The sequence below is a fragment of the Melopsittacus undulatus genome, chromosome 8 (assembly GCF_012275295.1).
Source record: "Melopsittacus undulatus isolate bMelUnd1 chromosome 8, bMelUnd1.mat.Z, whole genome shotgun sequence".
Classification (NCBI taxonomy): domain Eukaryota; kingdom Metazoa; phylum Chordata; class Aves; order Psittaciformes; family Psittaculidae; genus Melopsittacus; species Melopsittacus undulatus.
Window position 1 is genome coordinate 53,514,500 of NC_047534.1, and position 11,890 is coordinate 53,526,389.

Consider the following 11,890-nt stretch of genomic DNA (forward strand, 5'->3'; position numbering starts at 1 on the left):
CAGCCTCTCCCATCACTTCCAACCAGAAGAAGCCAGGGATGCAGGCACAGCGCCTGTCCTCAGCGGGACGGATGCTGGTGCAAATGAATCCGTGTGCTGGGATGTCCCTGCCAGCACTTCTGGTGGGTTGCACCTCTACCACAGGCAGCAGTGAAGACAAGAGAAAGGCTCTATGCCCCCCCCTCCATGGGGGTCCCCCAATGCACTCAACCCCCCCAGTGTGAGCTGGGTCTAAGCACGAGGAGCAGCACTGCCCCACGGGGTCTTCGTTTTCTTTTCTGCCTCCGTTATTAAGCGCCTGTTTTTGTCTCCCCCCCACCCCTCTCTCTGCCCCTGTCTATTCTAGGCTGACGTCTGAGGTCACTGGAATGGGCGCACTCTAATTTCCACCCACCATCCTCCACTCCGCACCACCCGACCCTCTCCAGCCACCGGCACCCAGCCTGTACTGCCTGTACATTTACCCCTTTGCCTCCACACGTGCTCTTTTCTTTACTAACGACTCTAAACAGACGTCTCATGACACATATGCACACAACGGGAACGTTTCTTTACGAGCTCCTTACTGTGCTCCCGAGGCTGCTCCCAAACTCTTTGGTTATGGTCCTTGTTTGCAGCGTACGGTGTTATTGCTTCAGCTGCTTTTATTTGGGGGGGGGGAATAGGGGTTTTCTGGTGAGACTTCAGGAGATGATGGGGTCTCTAGTGTCAATCTAGCATAGTAGCTACTTACACGTTTGAGTTGATGTTGGCGGTACTTGCTGTAGCCTATGGACCTGTGATGCCACCCAGAGCTGTGCGTGCTTCAGAGTACCTGCTTCTTCTCACCCTTCTTCCTTTGATGCTCCCTCTTCCTTTGCTTTGCCTATCCCGGCTCATCTTTGCCACCCTGCATCCCTGCCCGCAGGGTAAGGGGTGGTTTTCACCCTTTGGGATGCAGAATGTGGATGCGGGAGCCAAACCAATGCTCAACCCACAGTGCAACATGGCAGGGTCCAGACAAGCCGTTTTTCCTACTAAACGAAGGGAATCACACCCACCCCTCCACAAAATGATCCTCTTTTTTAAGTAACAAAGCAACTGGAAGTGGGAAGAACTCAGCTGTCCAGGATTCACACCCCCAGGGCCATTTGAAAGCACTCTTTTAACACCCCCATAGAGCAACCCCCTTGGACGATAGCTCAGGAAGCTCTGTAAGCTGGCTGTGTTTGTCATTTGTGTTCAATAAATGTCTGTGCAGCTCTGCTACTGATGGGCTCCGACTGTTCTTCTCCTGGATCACCCTGTCCTCTCCAGCCCCATCCTTTCCTCTGCTTCTTTCCGCACCTCCAAACATCATCATCATGGAATGGTTTGGGTTGGAAGGAACCTTAAAGCTCATCCAGTTCCAACCCCTGCCATGGGCAAGGACACCTTCCACTGGAGCAGGGTGCTCCAAGCCCCTGTGTCCAACCTGGCCTTGAGCACTGCTGGTGTACTTAGAGTACAACAATAAGCATCTCTTACTGCTCCATTGTCTGGACAGATCTGCCATGTCTGTGCCCCATATCCTTCCCCAAGACCTTCCATGCCCAGTCCTGCCTTCTGCTTCCAGGATTTATCCCTCCTTCCTCCCAAACACAAATATTTCCCAGCTGTTTGTTTCCTGTTGTACAAAACGTGTGGTACATGGGTTTATCCTGTGTTGCAAATGAGGGGATCAGGATGCATCATGTACCCAGGCAGCTCAAGCAGCCATACAATGCGTTGCTGCACTGTAGCACATGGGAAATGCATTGTTTTTTCCAGCTGAACCCCAAGACTTCATGTCCTTTCCTTCTCTTCCTTCCTGCCCAGCAGTGTCAAGGCCACCACTGCCCCATGGCATTGAGGCCTCGTCTCCACGCTGTGTGAACACTTGCAGGGCCGGTGCCTGCAGCCCTGCCCTGGGCAGCCTGTTCCAATGCCTGAGCACCCTGTGGGGCAGGAATTGTTCCTCAGCTCCATCTAAACCTGCCCTGGTGCAGCTTGAGGCCGTTTCCTCTTGTCCCATCCCTTGTTCCTTGGGAGCAGAGCCCAGCCCCTCCTGGCTCCATCCTCCTCTCAGGTAATTGTAGGGAGCATGAGGCTGTATGCCAGAGCACAGTGCAGGTGATGGAGGCACATGGTAACCAAGACCTTCCAGTGTCTGAAGGGGGCTACAAAGATGCAGAGAGCGGCTCTTTATCAGGGACTGCAGTGATAGGACAAGGGGTGATGGGTTCAGACTGAAACAGGGCAAGTTCAGGTTGGATCTAAGGCAGAAGCTGTTCCCTGTGAGGGTGCTGAGGCGCTGGCACAGGGTGCCCAGAGAAGCTGTGGCTGCCCCATCCCTGGCAGTGCTCAAGGCCAGGTTGGACACAGGGGCTTGGAGCAGCTGCTCCAGTGGAAGGTGTCCCTGCCTGTGGCAGGGGTTGAAGCTGGATGAGCTTTGAGGTCCCTTCCAACCCAAACCATTCAATGATTCTAAAGACGTGTGTGAGAAAGAGGTGTTCAAACAACTGCAGTATCTCTTGGGAACATGATGACAACGGCGATAACAAAATCCCAAGGAATGTATCAGACTGGGCTTTGATTTCTTTGGAATGTCTTAGAAGGAAATTTGCTGTTTTATTTGGAAGGAGGCCTCTGCATTTTGCTTTTACTTGTGCTACATCTTGGGTTTGCATTTAGGTGGACTTAGAATTCTCCAGGGATGCATCCATAGCCATGCCACTGGGAAAAAACATATGCCCATCTCTAATATCCATCATAAGGTGAACATCCCGATTGATTAACAGAGCAGCTTGAATGCATGGCTTTTCCCTCTCAAAGTGACACATTTAATCCAGATGGAATGAGTCAACATTCCTGGAAGGAACCAACTCTGTTACTCAGTTCAAACACATTGGGAACCCATTCTTTTGTGGGAAATGGTTACTTTGGCAGGAAAGCATTGGTCTGATGCTTCCCCTGGCCCATGGAACATAGTGGATTTCCATCAGAGAGGGGCCAGCTGAGGTCTTTGCTCAGCCCTTTGGGCCTCAGATGAAGGTCTCCACTCCCCCTCATGTCCTTCCCAGGTCACGCTCCCATAATCCAGTGTTTGGTCTATTGTTATGTGCATTTTCTCCTCTGGATCCTATTTGCAAATCTAATGCATGATGGAGTTGAAAAACAAAGAGACTGTTTCCCCTGAGGGAAAGTGACTTTAACCAGGGACTCTCTTTAAATTTCATACACTTTTGAGCCGTAATCCAGGTTTTTTACCCATGTATTCATGCTAGTCACTTCCAATTATGCTAATTTCAAGCTTATGGGCCATCAGCAATGGTAATGTCACCCCTCCAGTGCTGGCAGAGGAAGGGTTTTGGGGGGACGTCTCTGTGCTGTGGATGGGATGAATCCAGAGCCTCATTTCATCCTTGGCCATAGGGGTGGAAGGATGGTGGGGGACTCGGGCAAACCCTTTCTGACCCCTTTGTGATGCCGGGTCTATGGGAGCCCGTGTCCCCCGACCCAGGCGGGCTGCAGCCCCAGCCTCAGGGAGGTCACTAGGTGTCCCCATTGACCAGGTTTTTGCATGCATCCCACTCCAGTCGGGATGTGGGCAGCGCATGGATGCCATAGGACCAGAATCAAGGAGGTGGGAAAAGCCCTTTAAGCTCAGCCAGTCCAACCTTTACCCCAGCAGTGCCGAGGCCATCACTGACCCATGGCACTGAGGGCATCATCCTCTGCTGCATCTGCTTGCAGAAGAGAGAATCAAGGAATGGTTTGGGTTGGAAGGGACCTTGAACACTGCCAGGGATGGGGCAGCCACAGCTTCTCTGGGCACCCTGTGCCAGCGCCTCAGCACCCTCACAGGGAACAGCTTCTGCCTAAGAGCTCAGCTCAGTCTCCCCTGTTCTGGCAGGTTCAAGCCATTCCCCTTGTCCTGTCCCTACAGGCCCTTGTCCCAAGCCCCTCTCCAGGTTTCCTGCAGCCCCTTTAGGCACTGGAGCTGCTCTCAGGTCTCCCCTTCAGGAGCCTTCTCTTGTCCAGGCTGCCCCAGCCCAGCTCTCTCAGCCTGGCTCCAGAGCAGAGCTGCTCCAGCCCTCGCAGCATCTCCATGGCCTCTAACAGCTCCACATCCCTCTTGTGCTGCTGCCCCCAGAGCTGGATAAAGGACTCCACGAGAAGGGTCCCATCAGTGCTGGGGCCTTCATGGGGACACCCCAGCCCATCTGGGTAAGCACCCTTGGCCATGGGTGTCCCCATGCTCTCTGCTTGTACCGGTAGCATCATGGGATGAGTTTGGCAGCACAAGACCCGTTGGTCTCACTGCCTATGGCATGGGGTTGGAACTGGATGATCTTCAGGTCCTTTCCAACCCAAACCATTCTATGATTCTATGCCTCAGCTCTTGGTAGGAGCGACTGCAGCCCAGGGTGGAATGACTTGCAGAAAGGTGATGTTCTCCATGCGATTCCCCTGCTCCCATGTTGGTTACTGTAAGGAGCTGGGGTTCTGCTGGGAAGGTTAAATTCTGCTTTCCCTTCAGAAAGAGAAGGAAACCCAGCTGCGGATCCTAATCCTCCGTGCTCCGTGTCGAGCACCAGGCCTCCATCCAAAGGCTAACGTGGCAGTCAGTGACTTTGAGGAAGTACTGAATGTACCAGATGTGCAACCTCTTTGACTCCAGATGTGCAGCCGCCCCCTTCTCACTCAGCCTCAGCACAGTTGTCCTGCAAAGAGGAACAGGAGACACCAGATCACTCGGAAAGCATCCCACAGACAAAACCCAGCCAAGTGCAAACCCAGGCTGGCTCTGGATTCCCACAGCCCTGCGTAGGCAGCTTAACCACAGGGAATGTCGCTTCCCAGCAACGATGCTCCGCACACAGGGAACAAGAGGAGAATGGAGCAGTGAAGCTCCATTTGTGAGCCCCATTCTCAACAGTGCTGATTTAAAACATGCCTGCTGCTTCTGGAAGGAGCTGCTTTGATCCCAGAAGGGAAAGCTGGCGTGTGCAAGTATTTGAGGCACTCCTGGACCGCTGGGCTCTGATTCCCAGCAGGCAGCCTTTTCAGTGGCATTAGTTATTCCTGGAGGAAAGCCTGTGCCTAACAGCATCTGGACCAAAAAGAGGGCTTCAGATGAGGTTCCAGCATGAGGGATGCTCCTGGGAAGCATGAGCACAATGGCAGCAGGCTGTTGCCAGGGATGCTGTGGCTGCCCCATTCCTGGCAGTGTTGGATAGGGCTTGGAGCACCCTGCTCTAGTGAAAGGTGTCCCTGCCCGTGGCAGGGGTTGGAGCTGGATGAGCTTTAAGATCCCTTCCAACCCAAACTATTCCATGGTTCTGTGATTATACACATCCAAAATCTCTCATTTAGGGATGTAGGATTTGGGGTTCATTTGGTGGGATTCTTGAGGGAAGAGCTCCCATCCTTATTGCAATGACCTAACCAGAGGCTACTGCTGCAGCCAGTGCTGGGGTTTTCCCAATGGCCATTGCTGTGTGCTCTTCTCCAGCAGCGATGCTCCCATATCTCTTTCAGGAGTGCCTACAAACAGGCAGCTAAAGATGCAACCCACACACCCCAGACTAACTGCCTTTAGAACCACTCTTCTGTCACATACTGATACTACTTTCCTTGCCTCAAGTCTATTTCCTCTCCAACTACTTCAGGCTGGAATGCAATGAGTTCAAGATGCGCAGGATGGTGCAGCGCATCTTGAAGTGCAGATTCAGCCTGTGATGCTTGATCCCCCATGCTGTGACCATGGCTCCTTGGCAGCCAGAACATGGGCAGAGCAGGCTTTTTGCTTCCGCTTAGTGCAGCACCAAGCCCAAATCCTGCTCACAGGCTTCCTGCTGTGCACAGGCCGGGCTGTGCACTGTTCCCCAGTGCTCTCAGCACCCAGGGAAGTGTTCACACACCCTGGAGACGAGGCCTCAGTGCCATGGGGCAGTGATGGCCTTGGCAGTGCTGGGGAATGGTTGGACTGGATGAGCTTAAAGGGCTTTTCCAGCCTGTTTGATCCTATGATTCTATGCATCCCCATAACCAAGGGGCTGGGAGGGGGAAGCATCCATGTTGGAGCCTCAGCTGCGCCCTGACCATCTCCCTTGATTGACCTCCTAGCTCTCCAGACCCTGATCCCCATGGGAAGAACACCTTCACTGCTTGACTGGAGGGATGCAGCGGATGCGGTGCCCGTGGCTGATGCTTGAAGACCCCCTGAAGATGCTGTCAGCTTTCCATGAGGTTCTCCCCCTCCTCCGTGCTGCAGTACTTGCTTCTGCAAGCAAGCATCTCCCTTCTCTCTGCTTCTTTATCCCCTCTATTCCCCTGCTGCTTTGCAATGTACTTGGTGGGTTGCTTGTGTAACTGCAATAAAGCTTTGGATGCTTAATGTGGTTAGAGAGCAAAAAGGGGTTCCCCTATGGGTGCGCACGCTGCTCGGCATCGACAGGGTAGGGGGGTGGGATGCTGCACTGGTCCCATCCAAGAAGGGTTAATGGGGAAACTCAGCCCACGAAGCAAACCACAATGGGCTGGAAAAAAGGGCCTCAGAAGCCTGGCTCCACTCAGCATCAGGAAACAATCCCACATCGGAGCGGGACTGCCAGGAGGGGAGGAGGGAGAGCGCTGGGAAGAGAATCCAGAGCTTTCCCCGAAGGCAGCGAGGGCCGGGATTCATTATCTGTTGGGAGATGTGTTTATAGCAAGCGTGAGTCACTGCTGGGCCCCCGGATGGAAGCAGGGGCCACCAGGAATACAGATGGGCTATGGGATGTGCCCATCCAGCCCCACGCAATGGCAGCTCCCAAACCAGCACCTCCATTCCTGCCCGTGCCCTTGGGTAAAACCAGGACAGGAGGGATTTCCCCCCCATGATGATGATGATAAGTCAGCTTTGACCCTATCTCTGCATGTTGTCCTGGTGCAGTGGGGGGGTCTCCATCCCCAAATGGTCTATCCCTAGGGCTCAAACACAGCCAGGGGAAGCCAGCACTGGCTGCCTGGACCTCTGCCCCATAGGGAAGCAAAGACAAAAGCCATGCTGGGGGCACAAGTAGATGAGCTTTAAGGTCTCTTCCAATCCAAACTATTCAGTGATCTTATGATGTGTATCCCAGAGTATCCCAGGGAGGAAAAGCCACCTTTTCCAGCTTGCAGGAAGCATCCATGGCAGCATCCTTAACACACACTGTTATCATGCCTGGGATGGGAATGCACTCAGAAAAACATCATTTTGCTGCTGCTTTCCTTCACAACTCTCTTTATTTGGATGAGGAAACACAGCAAAGGACCACACTTGCCATGGACTGAAGATGCACACCATGGCATGTTGGTACCCAGCCAGGATGGGTGCCTGACACAGCTTGAACCCCTGCCCACAATGGGAAGATGGGATGCGAAGGGATGTTAATGTCCTTCACCTGCATGCATTGGCTTTTCCTATGCAGGACTCATCAGCTGAACCACACAGCACATGTGCCCCTGGGAAGGCATTAAGGGATGCAGCTGCCCCATGCTCCTCCCCATCTCCAGTTCTCAGACACAGGGCAGTTGGCTGCAGACCTCGATGCATCCCTCCTGCAAGGGTGAGTGTTTGGTTATTACAGCAGCCCCTTTGCTTTTGGTGGTTCCTCTTAAAGGATAAAGCAGAGAAAAGGAAATGCTTTTCTTTATGACCTCTGGGATTTCCTTTGTGGTGCACCTGGAATGCTATCTCCTCTGTTTGCTCCTGCTTTAGCATGGAGCTGCTCAGCCTCTTCTTGTGTGCCTTGTGCTCATGTCCCCTGGTATCTTTCAAAAGGCCCCTTTGTATCCTAAGGGATAGCTGTCCTCCCTGCTTCTCTTCCAGCTCAGCATCATCACTGCTGCCTCAGCCACCGCTGGGCAATGAGCAGGAGGAACAGGCTTGAGGACAGGGGAATAGTGGGATGATTTACTTCTCTTCCTCACTGTCTGCAAGAGGAGGATGCTTGGCACGGCTTAGGAAGGCTGGGAAGGCATCCTTGCCAGCAAGGGTAGCTGACTGGGTTTAGACTTCTAGGAAAGGCTGCAGGCTGGATCTGGCTCTGGTGTAAAGCTGCATCCTCAAAGGGGATGTGATGGGTGTTGGAGTGGTGAAAAGAATGAGTATAAGCAGTGTATAAAAGACTGGGAGCAGAAACAGCCTGGGAATGAGCTAACAGGGACCTCAGGGAGTTTGCTCCTGTCCTGGGGTAGCTCATCCCTCCTGGAATAGCACGGGAAGGAGTTGGGCTGGCTCTGTGCTGTGCCAGGGAGCACATCCATGGAGGGCATCCAACAAGCTAGATAGATCCCTGCACTTCCCAGTGCTTGCTGCCTACACAGGGGGGAATGAAAGCACATCCAGAGGAGTGGAGGGCACCTGAGAGCAGGAGGAGATTAAATGGGAGTCATTAGAGGTGGTCTGGCCCTGCAGAAGAGATGAGCTGGGCTGCAGCACTTGAAGGACAGGACAAGCTGGTGGGAAGCAGGCCAGGGGTGCAGAGAGAAGCACAACATCACATTGGGCATGGATGGGGATACAGGAAGAGGATGGAGAGCACTTCCAGCTTTGTGCCACCTCTTCCACCTGGGCTCACTGGAACCAGTGCTGGGCGCTGCCATGGGCCAAGAAGCTGTTGAGCATCTGCATGGATGCAAGGGAAGGGAGCTTAGAAGTGATGCTGTGATCCACGGCAGGGGAAACCCAAGGGTTTCTACCTGGGTAGCATCCCCTTTCAGCTTGGTGATGCTGGGTAGCATCATCCCCTTTCAGTCTGGTATTTCTGGGTAGCATCATCCCCTTTCAGCTTGGTGATGCCGGGTGGCATCATCCCCTTTCAGCTTGGTGATGCCGGGTGGCATCATCCCCTTGCAGTTTGGTGATGCTGGGTAGCATCATCCCCTTGCAGTTTGGTGGTGCTGGCTGGTCCAACCGCTATGAACCCAAGGCAAAGCAGCCCTGTGCCACCCCATGGTGTATGCCCAGAGCCAGGGCTGTTCCTAGAGCGCCTGGTGCCTCCCTTCCCCAGGAAGACGTGCCCAGCCTGGCAAAGTGTGCTCCGTTCCTTGGGAATGGCCCCAAAGCGACGTGTTTTATAGCAGAGGATGGAAACTATTCCCCACCCAAGAGCCAGAGGGGTTAGCGTGTGCTTTCCACCCAGCTTTCGTGCTGTGCCTGCCTGGATGTGCTCTGTCCCCCTGCCCTGCAGTGGTGTCTCTAGGGCTAGGAATGTGCGTGCACACACACACTTCTGTTCTCCCTACAAAGCGGAGGAGGATGCTGCACGTCCTGCTGATCTTTCTGCTTTGGGCCAGTTTATCCTCAAACTACGATGCTCCCAAACCCCTCCCCAAAGGCAGCGCTTTGGGTTATTCCTGTTTTCTCAATGTGAAATGTACATTTTTCCCTGGAGAAAAGGAGGAAAGAACGGCTGTGGAAGTGAGTTTGGCTTTGCTCACTTTCAAGCCTCTGCTGTGGCGCAGGGGAAGAGAATGGGACTCTTTCACCTTCCCAGCATCCTGAATATGTGATGCTCTGACATCCCATGTACTGCAGAGGAGAAGGTCCCCCATAAAGTGCTGGGAAGGGGCTAGAACAAAGGAGCCCCCAAAGCGTTATCCCCTCTCCTCCGCATCTGCAACCTCGCCTTTAGCTCAACTCCTCTTCCCTAAGAAGCTGAGCCAAGCTTTCCCACAGACCCAGACAGCTCTTAGGGAAATATTAGTACCAGATGGTTTGTTTTTTCCATAGCACCAGAGGCCAGTGTGAGGTAACGGGGAAAAACATTAACCCACCCCACACCAGCCTGGCTGTGGTGTTCCTGATGGAGCTGTGCTGGCACATATGGGGTCTGCAGAGTGGTTGGATGGGGGACACCACCACCACCACCCCATATGCACTGTGCTGGCAGCGTGGCTGGAAACCTCCCCTCCTTGGGCTGGCAGTGATTTGGGAAGGGAAGAGCATGTCCCCAAATGGTGCAGGAAGGGAGGGAAGGGCTCTTCTCCCCCCCCCCCTCTTCCTTCTCCTCCTCCTCTAGGCCAGCCCAGTTGGCATAAAGCACAGCAGAGGAGTTCAGGCCAGGTCATATGAGCCAGTGATGTGAGTGGAGGAGAAACACCACGTCCTGTCCGTCCTGCTGCTCACCATGAGCACGAAGCAACCCAGAGCAGGGATGTCAAGGGGGTTGGATAGATGCTGCATGCACAGATTGGTTCTTCCATTGGAGTCTTTGTGGTTGGATGGGTGTGAGACCTTCCTCTACTGCTCTCTGCCCTTGGGAGGATGCTGTGTGATGCTCCCAGCCTGAGCTGGGAGAGGGGATGCTTTCCTGCTCGGAGGGGGTTCTGTGCTGCCTCCTCCTGCAGGGCTCCCCTATGGGAAGCTGAATCACCATGTGCAGAAACACCACAAGCCACACGTTTTCCAGAGGGGTTTGTGGTTGGAGCGATGCTCACAGCTGCTCCCATCCTGCAGCTCTGAGCACGGAAACAGGGTGACCAGTTTGGGATTGCAGGTTGAGAGAAGGGATCCTGCCCCTCTGCTGTGGTGAGACCCCCCCTTGCAGCACTGTGTGCAGTGCTGTGTCCTCAGCATAAGAAGCACATGGAGCTGTTGGAACAAGTCCAGAGGAGGCCACGAGGATGAGCAAGGGCTGGAGCAGCTCCTGTATGGAGCCAGGCTGAGAACATTGGGGCTGTTCAGCCTGGAGAAGAGAAGCTGCTTGGAGACCTCAGAGCAGCTTCCAGTGTCTGAAGGGGGCTACAAGGATGCAGAGAGGGGCTCTTCATCAGGGACTGCAGTGATAGGACAAGGGGTGATGGGTTCAGACTGAAACAGGGGAAGTTCAGGTTGGAGATAAGGCAGAAGCTGTTCCCTGTGAGGGTGCTGAGGCGCTGGCACAGGGTGCCCAGAGAAGCTGTGGCTGCCCCATCCCTGGCAGTGCTCAAGGCCAGGTTGGACACAGGGGCTTGGAGCATCCTGCTCCAGTGGAAGGTGTCCCTGCCTGTGGCAGAGGTTGCAACTGGATGAGCTTTCAGGTCCCTTCCAACCCAAACCAGGCTGGGATTCTATGGCAGCTGGGCAGCAGTTTGCAGGGTGACCCCAGGGGTGTCACAGTCACTGAGCCTCACAGCAAACCATCACATCCCGAAACCTAAGCCATCCCCCTTCCCTTCTTCTTCAGGAGGCCAGAAAAGCTGAGCCCTATGGCTCTGCCACACCAGGTCCCCTTCCATGTCCAAGCATCCCTCCAGAGTGCCATACAGGTGATAAGGGTAACCCATCCTCAGTGCTCCATCCCAAGTCCCACCACAGCACTGCTTTGCACAGCAAGCAGCAAACTTCCAGTACAATTCCAGACCAAGTTGGGTGCAGGAAAAAGAGTAAAGTGCATTTGGGACAAAGAGTCTTTGCTTGTTCTCCTCCCAGGGATTGGGAAAGGAATACTTTGGTTCCCTTTTTCTGCTATTAACTCTTTCACATGACCTTTCCTTAGCTTTCATCAGTTCCACTTTGAACTGGAAAGCATTGCTTCCATAGGAAACATGGAAATGAGCTGAAATGAATTCCCATGGGAAGAGTCAGGATTGAACACACCAGCAGACCAAAGGGGGATGTGGAAAGCAGGGAAAGACCCAGTCCCAGGCTTCCATCTCCATGCTGGTTGTTCAGGGTAATTCCCAAAGAGAGGAAGAGATAAAGGAATGTCTCCAGTGTGCCGATTCATAGGATGCCTCTGCTGAGCTGATGCATGGAGATGGGTCAACCCTGATGCTTCCCAGCCTCCTTCCATCAGGGAAGTTAGTCTGGCTGCCCCTCAGCCAAAGCACATGGCACCCTGAGGCTCTCCAAAGCTCAGAAGGACCTAAAAGGGTG

The 11,890-nt window shown here is 53.8% G+C and overlaps 1 protein-coding gene across 11 annotated transcripts in view; it reads left to right on the forward strand.

Annotated features, from left to right (window-relative positions):
• Positions 1 to 6,400, forward strand: part of PCBP3 (poly(rC) binding protein 3) — a 49,011-nt gene extending 42,611 nt beyond the window's left edge. For 6 of the 11 annotated variants that reach the window (XM_031048177.2, XM_031048194.2, XM_031048213.2 and 3 more), the window contains one exon: positions 347 to 1,197. In XM_031048177.2, coding sequence (XP_030904037.1) covers positions 347 to 383 — 37 coding nt within the window. In that variant the 3' untranslated portion in view covers positions 384 to 1,197. Of the gene's footprint in view, positions 1 to 346; positions 1,198 to 6,129 lie in introns of those variants that run through there. The other 5 variants (XM_031048167.2, XM_031048163.2, XM_031048208.2 and 2 more) reach the window with 1 other exon arrangement.
• Positions 6,401 to 11,890: the final 5,490 nt, after the last annotated feature.